Here is a 16929-nt window from a genome sequence, read left to right on the forward strand (position 1 = left end):
CACTAACTTAATGACTGCATTTTGTAATTCACATGCACGCAACTTTCGATTCACCGAGAATGCTGGACGTGTAGTTTGTGGGAAGGAATTTTATTCAATAGATTATCCACTTTATAGCAAAACAGCGTGCCTTTATTGGAAGTCACCATGTCATCTCTGCTTTATGGCACGGGAAAAATGTTAATGTATGGAGAGAACGACAGAAATTTAACATCCTGCACATGCCATGCTAATCTTCTCTGTGTCGCTCTAGTGAGTCTAGTCTAACGTATGTCTATGTATCCTTGCATCATCATCATCATCATCATCATCATCATCATCATCACCACCACCACCACCACCACCACCACCACCATCATCATCATTACCTATAACAACAAGAGCAATAATAAAGATAGTGAGAAAAATAATAAGATATACATAACGTACGACACGCCTTTTTTTCTGCGAGTAATGTTTTAAGCAAAGTAACTATGAAATATGAAAAGTATGCCAATATTTTCTGTAAAAGCATATAGTGATAGGCAAAGTGGCTTCCGATAAATAGTTATGAAAAAAAGACCATTACTGTAACACCCAGAGAATAATTGAAATATTTTTTGTTTATATTTAATAACAGACATTAAACAGAATAACCCACTTTAATTCCTATAATACTGGGACACATTTTTTACCTTGAAATTTATGTACGATTAGACCATTTCATTGATATTAGGAAGGATCTATGGACGTCAGAAGATTAATAGCCGGAGTCTTCACTATTATAATCCCCCACATGACTTTCTGAAGCAGTATAAAAGCACCAAATAGTAAACAAAATAAGTATGGAAACGCGTCACGGTACTGAAGAGGTTAAATGTTTACTCATCTACTTGTCTATCTATTTATCTATTCATTATTTCTCTTCAAGTGATCAACCCATTTACTGCACCTAAGCATGAATGGATAGTTGTAACCCCATAGTTGAGTTAGATAAAAGTCACCGGATCGTTTGAATTATAGATGATGGGCGTGGTCTCCAAGTCGAGTTAGTGAGAAGTGGGGGCAGATAACCCTACTCTTCAGCCTCCCACCTCATCCCTTCTCCCTCACCCTTGCAATATTCAGCCACAGCCCCTTCCTGACCTTGGCTAGATAATTTCTGTCTCATGGCATTTAACTAGCTAGCATGTAGAATTTTATTTGTATTTTATTCTACTTTATCTATCTGAACTGTCAGTTGTTGTTGTTGTTGTTGTTGTTGTTGTTGTTATTATTATTATTATTATTATTATCATCATCATCATATCTATTATTGTTATTATTATAATTATTATTATTATTATTATTATTATTATTATTTCTATTATTATTATTATTATTATTATTATTATTATTATTATTATTATTATTATTATTATTATTATTATCATTATGAACAGTAGTAGTACTAGTAGTAGTAGTAGTAGTAGTAGTAGTAGTAGTTGCGGTAGTAGTAGTAGTAGTAGTAGTAGTAGTAGTAGCAGCAGTAGTAGTAGTAGTAGTAGTAGTAGTAGTAGTAGTAGTAGTAGTAGTAGTAGTAGTAGTAGTAGTAGTAGTAGTAGTAGTAGTAGTAGTAGTAGTAGTAGTAGTAGTAGTAGTAGTAATAGTAGTGGTGGTGGTGGTGGTGGTGGTGGTAGGGGTGGTGGTAATATTAGTAATTTACCTATTTATCTATATGTTTGTTGTTTCGTCACGCTCATTTTAAATGAAACTGAGAATGCTGATGGCTTCCAGCGTCATGGTATCTCAGACAATGTTGAGATTAGTTTTGTCAATTAAGCAAAAATATTTCTGGTAATTTTCTTAGCCGATTTTTTCCCCTGACACACATCAAAATGATTAACTAAACTTAGAGGCGATGCTCTCAACTTGATTATGAGTGTTGACGTTACATCCAAGACCTACAAAAGCTTCTATAGACTTGGTAATATTGAGTGTTTATCAAGCTGATACTTGTGTGTTCATCATACCGTATCGCTCGTCAACGATGTCACTGAGTACCCACATACGTATACGGAAGCTGAATAAGAATTGGTGTTACCAGTACAAAATACACGATTTCATTTCTATAACTGAAGGTCAAATTCACAATTTGTGTTGGAATGGCAATTCTTGGAGCTTTGTCTCAAGCATCGTCTATCCCAGAGATTCTCACTTCTCAGTTCTCACAAGCAGACAGGCCTCACCGCACACTTCGCAACACGGGGTATTCTTGAAAGCCTATTCGAAACATCTGTAACAAGCAGTTTTCTATACAATACTGTAATGGTAAGGTTCTGGTTGATCAATTTGGGACACCATGCAGTTGGCACGATCAGTGGGGACATGAAATCAAGACACATGTCTGATACAAAAGGACCCACAAGATGGTGCTCACACGGGCACATGATAGAACTAACAAACGCTGTTATGAAAGCTTTCAGACTCATATTTTTACTTACTTAGGCTTCAGATATGTGTGTGTGTGTGTGTGTGTGTGTGTGTGTGTGTGTGTGTGTGTGTAATACGTCTACGTTTGGTGCGTGCAGTGAGTCATTCCGAGTCTCCTAGACATTGGCTGGTCACTGCCTGAGCAGCGTCTCCCGTCAATAATGAAGATTCTGAGAAACTCTTACATTTTCACTAGGGAATGGTAAATAGCACAAGTACGTTTGGTAACTAATCTGTGTATGCTAGCTTACCTAATATCAACAGAGGCTTCATGGTGATGCATCCACAAGAGTGTAAATCGAAAGTTCCAAGCACAGATGGATGGACAGGTACGTTCGCCCTCCGTGATAGCTGGCAGGTGACTGAATGACTAAGTCGTGGCGTGGTCAACAAGTTTAGTGCATGGCATTCTGCATCCGTTTTCTTCTTCTTAAATCTCCGTTTTCTAAACTGATAAAATAGTTTTTCCTAAACTTTTGTTAATGTTATACCCGATATTATTGTAGGGATACAACACACGCCTCCATAAAGATAGCAAGTCTCTGTGAATGAGTCACCCCAGAGAACTGAGGCACCATTTCACTAACAAAAATTACAATGTAACAGAGCCCAAGACTGAAAACATCCAACAATTCAAAGTTTGGTATACTCACATGTATTCTGGAATAGGCGCAGTGATGTGGTGTAAAGTGTTGAGATCCACACCACCAGAAAGGGACTCTGTCTTACTATTTCTCCCGGCACTCGGAGCCTCGGAAGGTGGCACGGTGGCAACAACACCCCTTCTCCTTGCAGCCAAGTTCCTGCAGCATGCCACACTAACGTGGGGAGAGAGGAAAAAATGGTGAAAACTCGAAACCTGTATGGATAAGTCATGCAATGTGGAATTAAATGAAAAAGGAAGATATTGAATAGGAAAAGAAATGCATCAAGTGATGAGGAGAGGGAATTGTAGAAAGACTTGTACTTTAAACAAAAAGTTAATGTATATATGCTTATAAAAAAGGAAATGTATAAACAAGGTGAGAAGACAAGAGGAGAAATTAAGGAAAATAATGGCAGAGGTAAATAGATATGAGAGTACTATAGTAAGCAAAAGGCAAAAACATCAAAGAGAAAGGTGAGCATACATAGAGTGAATGAGAGGATGAAAGAAGGTGAAGGAAGAGGTAAAGGGTTTTTAGAGTAATATCTAAAGGAAACACAATGATGATATAACGGAAAACAAGAATGCGAGGAGGAGAGACCATGTAAGGGAAGCAGTTTGGAGCTAGAAATGTTCCAAGCAGTATACTCTGGAAGGACTATAGTTATGTATAATGTATTGGTTCAAATAGCAGCAAAATACAAAGGAAATAGAAAGCAGCGTGGGTGTGAGGATGCTAGCTCATATTGTACACCTCATAATTACTCATTATATGTAGTATATTGTAATGTAATTGTCTCACCCTATAATGTAGCTGGCAGTTTTTTCCCAGCAAGGTGATGGTGTGTGAAAGTGCTAGTATTTCCTTCACTGTTGGTGGGTAAAACAGGATGGTGACCTCAGTGTTATATATTTGTTTGTACTCTGCATTGAGTTACATAGCTCAGGGATACTGACAAAGTGGCAGCCATGAATAGAGGCAAAGCCTGGGTTGCAAGCATATATATATATATATATATATATATATATATATATATATATATATATATATATATATATATATATATATATATATATATATATATATATATATATATATATTTTTTTTTTTTTTTTTTTTATTATTATTTTTTTTACATAGGGAAGAAGGCCAGCCAAGGGCAAAAAAAAAAAAAAAGAAAGGATTAAAGAAAACGGCCAACTTGAGTGCTGGCTCTCCAAAAAGTGCAAAAGCGTCAGCCAAAATTCTGGAGCAAATGCCTCAATACCTCCCTCTTAAAAGAAGACAAGTCGTAGGAAGTCGGAAATACAGATGCAGGGAGGGAGTTCCAGAGTTTACCAGTGAAAGGGATGAATGATTGAGTACTGGTTAACTCTTACGTTAAAGAGTTGGACAGAAAAGGGATGAGAGGAAGAAGAAAGCCTTGTGCAGCCACCACAGGAGGAGGGGAGGCATGCAGTTAGCAAGATCAGTACAACAGTTAGCATGAAAATAGCGATAAAAGATAGAAAGAGATGCAACATTTCGGCGGTGAGAAAGAGGCTGAAGACAGTTAGTCAAAGGAGGGGAGTTGATGAGACAAAAAGCTTTCGATTCCACCCTATCTAGTAAAACTGTGTGACTGGATCCCCCAAACATGCGAAGAGTACTCCATACACGGGCGGATAAGGCCCTTATACAGAGTAAACAGTTGTAATGGTGAGAAAAACTGGCGGAGACGTCTCAGAACACCTAACTTCATAGAAGCTGTTTTAGCAAGAGATGAGATATGAAGTTTCCAGTTAAGATTACGAGTAAAGGACAGACCAAGGATATTCAGTGTGGAAGAGGGAGACAGTTGAGTGTCATTGAAGAAGAGGGGATAGTTGTCTGGAAGGTTGTGTCGAGTTGATAGATGGAGGAATTGAGTTTTTGAGGCATTGAAAACTACTAGATTTTCTCTGCCCCAATCGGAAATCTTAGAAAGATCGGAAGTCAGGCGTTCTGTGGCGTCCCCGTGTGATCTGTTGACTTCCTGAAGGGTTGGGCATCTCTGATAGGACGTGGAAAGATGTAAGGTGGTATCGTCAGCGTAGGAGTGGATAGGGCAAGAAGTTTGGTTAAGAAGGTCATTAATGAATAATAGAAAGAGAGTTGATTGCTACAAGCAGGGAAAAGCCCCTGTAAGCTGACATTTTGAGGCCTGCACTAAACTGTTGAGGTGTCAGTTTGGGGAAAGCTAGTCCAATTGAATCAATTATTTAAGAGGAGCAGTCTTGTGGTCATAACAGTGTGTAAAGCATGTTTAATATTCTTAGCAAGACTTAAATGAGCCATGGAGTGTTGGATATAGTCAAATGTAGCTTTCTGTAGTTCTTTAATTAACCAGAAACAATTTGGAAAAAGGGAAGGCCAGTGTCAAGTGAGAAACCAAAGTCCAAGAATATTTAATAAGGAGAGAGTAATATGGCTGGACTTAATTTTCATGCCAGTAACTAGAAATATAATTCACAAGAATATTCACAAGGTTTCAAATAAACAACTATTAAGCTTTTTTAATTTATAATCTGGACAATAAAAATGCATTTAATGCCACAACAGCCAGTTATTGCATTCAATGAACTTGTTTCCATTGTGGCTACAAACCCGAAATTATATCACATATTGGATTTATTTTTCTAGACTAGTATATTTTAATGCAGAGAGCACTTAACATACTTCTTATTAAATGAATGTGTTTCTACAAGATAAAACAATTCTTAGAAAAATAATACTGACTATACTTAATAAGTTAACACATTTACTGTGACTATTTATTTTGTAATATTGTATACAAGTTTCTGGTTTACAAGAAAATGTAAACATTTATTTGATTGCATTTGTCATGAACAAGTGACCTTACAGTTTGTGCATCTTCACACAACCAGAGCCTTGCATGCAATAATTATACTACATTGCAAATACATGTACATATCATATAAAAGTACAATTTTGTCTTGATGACAACAAAACCAAAATGGTTTTGCAGAAATCCCCATTTGCTTTCTAATAAAAGAATGTACTGAATTAATATAATTTTGGTCAAGCAGCTCCATACACAACAAATCTATGTCATACTTACTAAGAGATCCAGTTAGAAAAATATATTTAAGCAATTCAAGGGCAATTCCTGCCCACAATTATTAAAAGTGGAGCTTCCACCAGCAAATAAGTGCAGACGTGGTAAACAACAGTACACTGCTTCAGGACGAGATAACACAGAAGCACCGGTACAAAGGAAACAGTAGAGTGACTTGAAAATTCCATGTCATAATTAGACAGACATAGAATACACAAAGCACATACATGAGGCCACACATATTAAATGCATTCATTGGCACCTAGATGACTTGTCTCCAGTTCTTCAAAGCAGAGATTTAAGTCCTTACACCTACTAAGACCTGAAAAGTCTTGGGTGCATGACCATTGTCATAATCTAATTGTTGTGGCCAGATACTTAGCAAAAGGGAAACAGTGGGGTGAAGGGGAAGACCTAGAGGAGGTTTAACTTTCCATACTGCAACTCATGCTCAATGTGTTACTTTGTATCATGTCTGTGTTGTGATTTTGTTGCTTAACACATTACTGCCAAATACTGTTCAGTAATGCAAATCTTTTTACGTAGGTAAAGAATGTGCAAAAAGCTGTCTTAGTTGTATGTATCTTAATTACATGAGGTAGATGGATAATTAAAAACCAGAATATGAATACCCTATTCTTCCCCTCCCCTGTGGCCACACCCAAATTCAGCAACGAACATTTGGTACTTTGCTGATGCATATGTTTGTTTGAGAATGGAAGCAGTAAATTCACATTACCTGATAAACCAAGTGTGAATGAAAAAATGGATTCAACAGGTCAGACAAGACATGATATAGCAGAAGAAAACGAATAATTGTCACATGATGAAGTCAATGTTGGACAATTAGTGACACTGCAAAGATACTGTAATTAGTTCATTGAGCAAATCTGAAAACTATCAAATGACAGCATCCATGAGGCGCTACAAGCACCTGAGGATCCCAAGTGAGATGTGGAGGAGGTTTTCAGAGGCACATTATAATTATTGCAAATCATATCAGTAATGATATCACTTGTTACAAAACTTATTTGTTCCAAAACTCAAGCCCTTTCATCCAAACAAACATATAAATGCACATTTCTAGGTTCAAAACTCAACCTTTGAACAACCATAAGTCCATTCACCTGTACAGTTCATACCAAGCTTTACATCTATATGCAGAGAATACTCACTGTATCCAAAGTTATATACATATATAAAAACAAACTTGTGGATATTTTATCTATGACTAGAGTCAATTCCCTCATAGCTTGCAACAGAAGCCTAAGTTGCTTTTACGAGTATAATCTTGTAGCTGTGGGCTCAGTGAACCTCTCACATAATGAATGTAGATGTGCCCATCTCACCACAAAATAGGTTTTAATTCTCTTAGTTTGCTGTTATTTAATGTAATATTTACTTGGTTTCTTTATCACTGGATAGAAGAATAATAGTACGTGTCACAAATGTGTTCAGAGATAAATTGACAAACAATAACAAAGATGATGAGCTGAAGAGAGAGAGAGAGAGAGAGAGAGAGAGAGAGAGAGAGAGAGAGAGAGAGAGAGAGAGAGAGAGAGAGAGAGAGAGAGAGAGAGAGAGAGAGAATATGTCGACCCACGACTTCAACTTCCATCATTTTATCTTTTTACACTTGATTTAACATTTGTAATCTACTATCATTCTTCTGTCCAATAATTAATAAATCAAGTAGTAGTTCACAAAATAAGGTAGATACAGGGATGGAAAATAAACCATGTACCTATGTAGTATGAGAGGTCAATGTCTATGCTAACTGACCAATGAGGTTATAAAAGTAACTTGGGCTCTAATTCCAAGCTACCAGTGAATAGCATCCTGCTTTCACACCAACTTCTGGCATGGCTTAATCTATATTTGACCAAGGTATTCTCTTATTATATACACTCTAAACCACAAGCTTCATCACTCCCCTAAAACAATAAAAAGGACAGAAACTGTCTAGAGGAAAATAAAAATTAATAGTAAATACATTAATGATAATAGATACAAACAGCCTTAGACTCAATGTAGTTACAAAGGTTTGCTACAGTCTTAATGCCTTTCCCAGAACTATCAATGAAGGTAAAAGAAGGATTAAAAATAATGAAAAATTAAGTAAATGAATAAATAAACAAATAAAATAAATAAAAATAAATATATAAATATATCTTTTTGTAAGCTGCATTGTGCTAATTTCAAAGATATAAGAACTTTTCTTTTACATAAGAAAAAAAATATGGATTGATTACTTTAAAGATATGGTTCAAGAAAATAATGCAAAGAGAGAGAGAGAGAGAGAGAGAGAGAGAGAGAGAGAGAGAGAGAGAGAGAGAGAGAGAGAGAGAGAGAGAGAGAGAGAGAGAGAGAGAGAAACAATGCAGAAGTGAGGTGAAATGCAATATTAATCTTTGGAAATGCATCTGTGGTGGACTACATGTACTGATGATATGTAAGCCAGCGTGGAGAAAAGCAATTCAATACTGCAGGAGTCGGTTGCTGGCACATGTTAGGTGGTCTTCTAAAGCAAGTAGCATGTAAATATACGTATACAGCAACTACAGAGGTATAAGACTGTTAGGCAGCACTTCAAAGCATATTGATAAATTCTAATCAAAATCCTAATAAAGACAGCCTGCCAGAAAACAGTAGCACACTACATGAAATCGTTATTATGTCACTATATATAATGTGTGTGTGTGTGTGTGTGTGTGTGTGTGTGTGTGTGTGTGTGTGTGTGTGTGTGTGTGTGTGTTTGTATTCACCTAGTTGTAATTTTACAGGGCCTGGGTGTGTGTGTGTGTGTGTGTGTGTGTTAGAGTAAAATCCCTAACTAAGAAGATATGATATTCTTTGGACAGTTTCAAGTCAATAAAACACGTACTTTGATATTATGATTGATGGGTGGAGGGTAGCATTGTACTGTATAGGGATCATGTTAGAAGTATGACATTTTGGTTATTAATCATATATTTTTGATAAAACACTTAAATAGGTTGCTGTATCACATCTCTAAAGAGAAGCATTAGCTATGGATAAAAAATTAAAGGCTCAAGCGATCAAAAACCAGTAATTGGTGGGAAACTTGTTTTTTCTACAGCGTCGACAGTTCAATGTCCCATGTACATCTATAAACTTGAAAGGCTTCACTTTGAATAATTAGCAAAAAATATACAAGTACAATAGCCTTGTAATATTATTTCACAAAAGCATGAAGCAAGTTATGGAATTAATCTCCCCAAAACAGCCATACTATACATGTGTTACTAATATAATCTTTATGTATGAGCTTCATTTAAGCATGTAGTGAATATCTCCTTAATTTGTACAAGAAACTACAAAATAACAAAGTTTTATTGAAAACAGAGGCAGTCTTTGATTTCCATTAGCCTGTAACAATATCCTGTATCTACAATTTCAAATGAACTTTAGTGCAAGTGTCCAAATGATACAAACTATACTAAAACAATTATTTTCCTTACGATGGATGTTAGTGTCCATGGAGAAGCATGGTGCTGGTCTCTGTTGACAGCAGAGTTATCAAATGTTGTACTGCTGGACACTAGCTGCCAGATTCTCTCCTTCACTCCAGTAGAGACAGCAACTGTTGCATAAGAAAGATACATGAAAGGAGAATTGGAAGGATGAACTTCAGTATGGAACACAAATCAGAATTTTAATTGAAAAAAGAAAAAAAAAAATCTAGCAAAGATGACCTTGAAACATAACATATAAAACCTTAACATCAAAAAACAAAAGTAAATAACATTCAATCAATGACATACCTGATTTGCTGTGGGATTTTATGGAGGGTAAGCACAAGTTTTCACTTCTGCAGAGTCGAATGATTCCCAAACCAAGACTGGTTAGAGTCTCTTCATGCCAAACTGTGCCATTACTTCTCAATAGTGCTAATCGCTCATGTATCTGTTGTAGCTGATAGCCTGATGGTGCAAGCAAAGTGGGATGCATTGGTCTCATACTTGATGGGAAGGAACTTGGCACTGATGCAGTTGTTGATGCTTTTTTAGAAGAATAGAGATTCTCTTGATCACGCATATCATCTGATGGGAGATGTTCCTCAGTAGAGGCAAAGTGTAGTGTGTGTTGGCTATGATTCTCATGATTGGCGGAATTTTGCTTGTGATGTCTGTGGACTGAATGTCCATGATATTGCTCAGGAAGCTTATGAAGGAAGTCTCTTCTAGCTCTTGGACTTTCTAGTGTTGTTGGAGGCTGCAAATCAGCATGGTTGTCCCTTCCTTCAGTTTTAAATAGATATTCTTGACTCACTTTCTGAGAACCCTTCAGGAAGACTTCACCGGGCATTTCTAATTTCTCATGGGAGTCTGAAGTGTTGTTTTCTTCTAAAGAAATTTTCAGATGAAATTCATCTTCACTTTCTTTTTCAACATATGTAGGCTCAGTTTCAAAGTTTTCCATTTCTTCACTAACCAGGCTGCTGCGCGTGGTCCTCCGGTTCAAGGAAGGTGGCGGCTTAGCAGTCTTGACGGTAGTAGCGATGTGCCTCCACTCCCATACCTTCAATATTGCTCCATGGCATTTCCCATCGGAGAGAAGAGGTGCCCAGGACACTATAGTACTGTGTTCGTAGTCTTTTTCCCAAAGAACCTCTCCATCACCAGTTTTCAGTTTAACCTTGGACTGACACTGAGGGCAAACACCATTATTAGATACAAACACTTCACACAAATTTTGTTTGTTGCTGGATAAGACATGCTGATTGTTTATCTGTTTCAACTTATGAAAAGTCTCAGGCTCCTCCGAAGGGGAAGTGTCACCCAAAATTTGATGTAGCAGAACTTTGATGGATATTGTGTCTTCTTCCTCTGAAATATGAAATACAAGATTGGTTTCACCTCTTTTGATACAAATTTTTTCATCTACAACCATTTTCACACAAATGGAATTACTTGCCACTTTTTACATATGGGAGAGAGAGAGAGAGAGAGAGAGAGAGAGAGAGAGAGAGAGAGAGAGAGAGAGAGAGAGAGAGAGAGAGAGAGAGAGAATTTACTATAATTGAGGGAGTATATCATTGATAACACTCACCTATATTTCCAAATGTTAGACAGGTATATGATAAATCTTTGCCATTCACCACAGTGGAGAGAATCCTTTGGCACTGCTTCAACACAAAAGGAGAGCCAAGAATGCTACCTGACTGTCCACAGACTAAAACCAAATGATTTGAGTAAGGTGACAGATCTGTCTCAGGCATCTGGGTTTCAGAGCTGCTGTACTCTTGGCTAGGGGACTCTGCTTGTTCAGGAGCAAGTCTGCCAGGGAACAATAACTCTTCATATCCATCCCCATTAACATCGGGTATGAGAACAGCTGGGCCTGGACTGTGTAATTTAACTGATAGTTGTGGTGCCGCAGTTGAAAGTTGAGAGGAATGACTAGAATCTGAAAAGGAAAAGATATTGTATATTAATTCTAGTCCTTCAATGCTGCTGGAACCATGCATTATTCAGCCTCATTCATCATGATGCTGATGATTAGTTTGGTACTTACCACTTGGCTTGTGTAAGTGGGCATACCATAAGATGTTGCCATAGCGCACCTCAATCACAAAGAGCATTGTGTTGCTGCCTCGAACAATGCAATCCGGTACACCATCTCCACTAACGTCAAGCTGAAAAAGGAAGGTAACAGCCATATTCATGTGGTTCACTTTTTATCTTATACAAACATATCAGGAACTGGATGTTTTGCATCAAATATGATGTCACCTGCCATGTAAGCATGTTAAAATTTCCATTTTTGTTACAAATATGAGGCATGATATGTGAGAGAGAGACAACCCACATGACCCTACTTTTGAGATAGTGTTTAAAGTTTATCACTGAATACTATTATGATTACATGAAAATGGTCAAAAGATATTACTATTATGTATCAAAGGATGCCATGCCATGTGGTTTTTAATAATTCCTTCTTTTATTTTTAGTTATGGCTGCAAATTTTATTCACTCCTACTCAGCATTTTTATAAAGAGTGTATGGCATAAGAGGTATTATGTTAAAAAATTATGTGTTAGGGTTCACTTTCATCCTTAATATTGGTTTGAGACATTTAAGCTCATTATTAGGAACAATGCCTTTATGCTACTGACCCTTAGCAGATTTACCAACCCAATAAATCCCAATCCAACCCAATAATAAGGGTTGACTAGGGATTTATTCCCCATCCTTCCACCCATGAACAAGGTTGGTGGTGGTCACAGTGGTGATGGAATATACTGTGACTCTTGATGACAGGCACTATCTAGTAGTCTTCTTTCCTCTTTTGCTGGTGCTCAGCATGCCAAATATCTACATCAGCGTCAGGTTGAGGCACCACAGGGGCAGGGGAGTCAGCACATTCATTGCTGGATGAAGACATGTTTTTATAAACAAGGAAAGTGCTGAAAATCAGGAAAATTAGTGTGCGTGGTGAAGGCAGAGGCTAGTATGGTAGTGATGTGTCACACGTGGTGAGAGAATGACAACAATAACATGTCACACCATGCTATGATTAGCCAAGCATTGAGGCACGGCTAAATGCTATGTTTTCATTGGGTCATGCACGTCTTAGCACACGCGGGGTTTGTCCCTCTCTTGTGTACAGGAGAGAAGGTTAGTCTGGTCCACAGTATGGCCCAATTCAGGTCACTTTAAGCCTTAGTTTAACCATAAGGATGGTCGGATTTCCCCTGCCTGACATGATAATCACACCCTTTAACAGTAAGTTCCTGCCTATAACTCAAATTTGAGGGTTATCCCCCTCTCACATACCATACCTCATATGTTTCCTTAATCCAAATATTATATACATCTCAATACAATTTTGTTGTTTCTAAAAATATGTTATTGTCATGAGTGATTCACCAGAGTACTTGTACAAACACAAAAACACAGAATTAGTAATGTTTGTGCTGTGTCCATGATTGCAATATGCACCAATGCTGTGCTCACACATCAAGCTTATAGCAAACAGCAGTTGGCTTTTTGTGCTAGACTTCAGTAGTACAACTCACCAAATCACACTGCAGCCCTACAGCACATTCTTTCATTGGAACACGCCAATTCTTTCTACCCAAGTTTCCATCCAACATGAGAAGACCACAACTGCCAGTAGTTCCTTGGACACAACTTGTACACTCAAACTGGGCATCTGAAAGTTTGATTAATCATCTTCAGCAAAGGGAGATCTACCTAAATGTATGATACTAAGTGTCCTTGAGCAATTTCCTCCAAAATGTTGACAGCAATAAAAATGTCTGCAGGTAATGTTTCATAGGAATGCTATGGTTGTTTCAAAAGATGATTACAAACTTTGAAAAATAATAATTCCAATTGATAACAAGAAATTTAGACTAACAACATTTTACTTATGAGATGGATAAATGACTTTAACAAATACTGGCCTGAGGTAAGAAATAATGCTCACCAAACTGATTTTGTTCTTCCTCTAGAAGTGAAGAATTGTCTGGATCCCAACTGGATACATTGACTGAAGGATGGTAGCTGAGCAGCACATTATGGCCTCCAGTGAGCCTTTGTACTAGTTGAGTCTGGCTAATAACTACAAGCAGGATAAGAATAAAGATTTCATTAAAAAGAAAAAAAGTCCTTATTCTAGCCCCACATGAACTGAGAATGAGTTTAAATCATTACTATAAGGAAATATCAATAACTGAAATACAATATAAAGGAACACAAACCATTTTCAGCATAGGATGATAAAAACACTTACCCATTCTTTCAATCCTGACAGCCCACTCTGTGTCCCGCATGGCTAGTTCCCCCTCGCAGGGCTGAACATCACATGGCAACACCCACAAAAAGGTTGCCACCACCAGGATCCCAAACATGATGGAGGCAATGAAACATGCTCGTCGGGCTGGAGACATGGGAGTAGGTGTCCAGATGGTGATAGGAGTGTCCAGCACTGTCTTGAGGTCAGCATCATTGTTGTTCAAAAGCTGGTACTCATTTCCATGTCCTCCTGCATAGGAAGAAGGTCTTTTTTCATAAGCCACTCCTTAATTAAGTTTCCATGTATGTTACAAGATCTACATAGGTAAGAAAAAAGGAGCTGCGCAGTAGTCTGACAAAACAACGCTAATATATTAACCATTTTTACCCAAGTGGTTTTGGCCATTGAGGTTTGAGCATTCATGGTGTGGAAGAGAGCGGTGTTTGCTGCTACTGAAGATCTCCTCCTCATCACTGTCCTCCATGGGCTCATCCTCATCTTCCTCTTCCTCCTCATCCTCCTCTTCTTCCTCTTCTTCTTCCCCCTCAATACCATTTAGTCCATCTTCTACTTCCTCTTCCTCTTCCTCTAGGCACACTCCATCAGTCTCTGCCTCATCTTGAAGAAGAAGGGTGTAGTGGTTGCTATTTCCTGCAATAAAGATACAATATATGCATGCATGGGAAGGAAAAATTATAGAATAGAATATATCTTCAACTCCATTTCAAGGTGGTTGGCATGTCCCATACCTTTATTCATGTGTGAAGACCACTTATTTTTTATAAAAGCAGCACAGAAATCTGAAAGAAAAACAGACCATTCTTAAATAAAGTATATCTCTCAAAAAAATTACAAAAATGATAAAGATATCTGAAGATTAATGTATTTAACTTTAGCTCTCAATGTGCAGAGTAGTGTGATAATTCTGCAAGACATATAAAGGCAATGACATTGCGATGTCTTGCCTTGAAATGTCATGAAAATACTGAGAAACTGATCTGACACAAGGACAAATAAGCAATAAAAAGATTTTGCATGAAATCAAACCGGGGTCATACAATATTGATCTAGTACGTATATCCTGTCTTGGGGGGTGAGGGGGACAGGTTTAATGTTGAGTTAATTCTGGATATGGCCAACCCTATTGACCACTTCTTGAGTGTTCCAAAACATGAGGCATGATGCTGGTGGCAGCATAATGAATGCAGATCTTGAAGGCAATTTCAAGGAAAAAAACAAACAAACAGTTGCTTGTAATAGAGAAAAGGAGAAATAGTGATAGTGGTTTACATGCACTCATTTCAGTGGTGAATGAAATCATGATTTCTTCAGGACTGCCACAGGAAAAAAAAAAAATACACACTTTTATTAAGTAGAAATTACTTATCTAAAAGCTGGGATCATAATGTGGAGTAGGTAATAAAATAGGAGCACAGGTGAGCATTACTGCAATAATGATATCAGGTTATAGATCATTTGACTTTTTTTTTTATATTATGGCCTATAGCACCTGTATACATACTTGAAGAGTATACGTGGGAAGCACTGATCAGCTACCGCCCATTAGTGGCGCAGGCAATTTTATTTTTAGTGGTACCCATACTAGGGCTCATGTCACCACCCAAGTGCATCTTTGGTGTAACCACCTAGAATCTGGGTATCTGGTGACATGTAGGTAACTTTAAACCACTCGATAAATGGCATAGCTTCAAAGTGGTATGTGGTAGGATTCAAACCTATGAGTAGAACCCATGCTCACCACCTTATCCACTATGCCACCGCATCCATAAATTACTTTCCCCATGTTATGGACTCATCTGCATCAGTGATATTTTTGGCTCCAAACTAGTTATAATAAATGTTAATTTTAGTTTTAGAACATGAGCATGTTGAAGTTTTACATTTCCAAAATCAAATGCAGATATTTTGCTTAAAACATTACTTTTTATTAGTGACAAGATAAGATAAATAAAGAATTTGAAGTATTAGAAGATTTTCTAAGTTTTCTGCAATAAAGATGAATTTAAAGAATTGGATATTTAATTTTTACTTTACAAAACATCAATATCGTTATTGCTAGTATCGGAATCAGATAATGCTAGGTTATATTTATGTTTTTAAGGATAGACTACTGATTTCAGGAGCTAGAAATATAAATAAAGTGGCGTGCCTTGTCTTACCTATTATTTACCATTTTTACCATCAATTGAAGAATGTGCTTTCCTGGTGCATATAGGTATATCTTAATTATTTCTGATTAGATTTTTGCCATGTTTAGGCAATTTTTATAACTTACTCCCTGGAAAATACTTGCTTTTAGCCTTACCCCACCCTAAAACCCCCAAATCCCCACAATCCATAAGCTTGCTGGGATTGAAGGTTGGTGACACTTTATATTATAGTATTATATTATGTATGCAATGAGTTTTGTGAAGATCTGGAAGGAAAATCTCGAAAAATAAGGCACCAGAGTTATACTACACCATTACCCTCCTGAATATGTAAGGATGAGGAATGTGAAGGTCTTCGTATACTCCAAGACAAAAAGGGATACACCTAAACGTCAACGTATTACACGCAGACAGTTCACACAGCACAACTGACGATGGGCCTTCATTCTCTAGGGCATACAGACATACGTACATTCTTTGGGAGTTCTGAGAGACACTAAGCCCAAGGTAGCTAAGGTGAAAGAACACTTGATATTGATTGAACACCTAAACATTACCATCCTGACTCTACACCGTTTCATGTGCACCTTGCCGTCCTCAGTTACATGAAAGAGGGCCCTGCGTGGTATTGACTATGTGCAAAGTGAAATAATAGAAGAGGATGAATGGGAAGCTCACCACCACGTCATGCTCGTCTGGTCGTCTGGCGATGTTTACCTGACAGGCGCCGGAGTCGTGCGAAATCCCTGAGCTGCGAAAATACTGGCGAGTTGTCCTGCGCATGCTCATCCAAGGCACA

General features: G+C 37.5%; 2 protein-coding genes across 10 annotated transcripts in view; both read right to left on the bottom strand.

The window, feature by feature from the left end:
* Nucleotides 1-3246, bottom strand: part of LOC123516133 — a 52604-nt gene extending 49358 nt beyond the window's left edge. For 7 of the 8 annotated variants that reach the window (XR_006678099.1, XR_006678100.1, XM_045275242.1 and 4 more), the window contains exon 1: nt 2703-2806. Coding sequence is in view for 5 of the 8 variants with exons in the window: in XM_045275242.1 (XP_045131177.1) it covers nt 2703-2724 (22 nt within the window). In the remaining 3 variants the exon portion in view is untranslated. Of the gene's footprint in view, nt 1-2702; nt 2807-3104 lie in introns of those variants that run through there. The other variant, XM_045275243.1, reaches the window with a different exon arrangement.
* A 2376-nt stretch (nt 3247-5622) lies between these two features.
* LOC123516094 lies at nt 5623-16879 on the bottom strand. Of its 2 annotated transcripts, none has more exons than XM_045275189.1 (10): nt 16809-16879; nt 14709-14759; nt 14347-14610; nt 13957-14208; nt 13651-13785; nt 13238-13374; nt 11734-11854; nt 11269-11625; nt 9981-11045; nt 5623-9799 (listed from the first exon to the last, which is right to left on the bottom strand). In XM_045275189.1, exons 2-10 carry the CDS (start codon nt 14716-14718, stop codon nt 9651-9653), a joined length of 2490 nt encoding a protein of 829 aa, XP_045131124.1. In that variant the 5' UTR covers nt 14719-14759; nt 16809-16879; the 3' UTR covers nt 5623-9650. The 2 variants fall into 2 exon arrangements, with proteins under 2 accessions (XP_045131124.1, XP_045131123.1); XM_045275188.1 differs by having other exon boundaries at nt 14338-14610.
* Between the last annotated feature and the right edge of the window lie 50 nt (nt 16880-16929).

The sequence above is a fragment of the Portunus trituberculatus genome, chromosome 40, assembly GCF_017591435.1.
Source record: "Portunus trituberculatus isolate SZX2019 chromosome 40, ASM1759143v1, whole genome shotgun sequence".
Classification (NCBI taxonomy): domain Eukaryota; kingdom Metazoa; phylum Arthropoda; class Malacostraca; order Decapoda; family Portunidae; genus Portunus; species Portunus trituberculatus.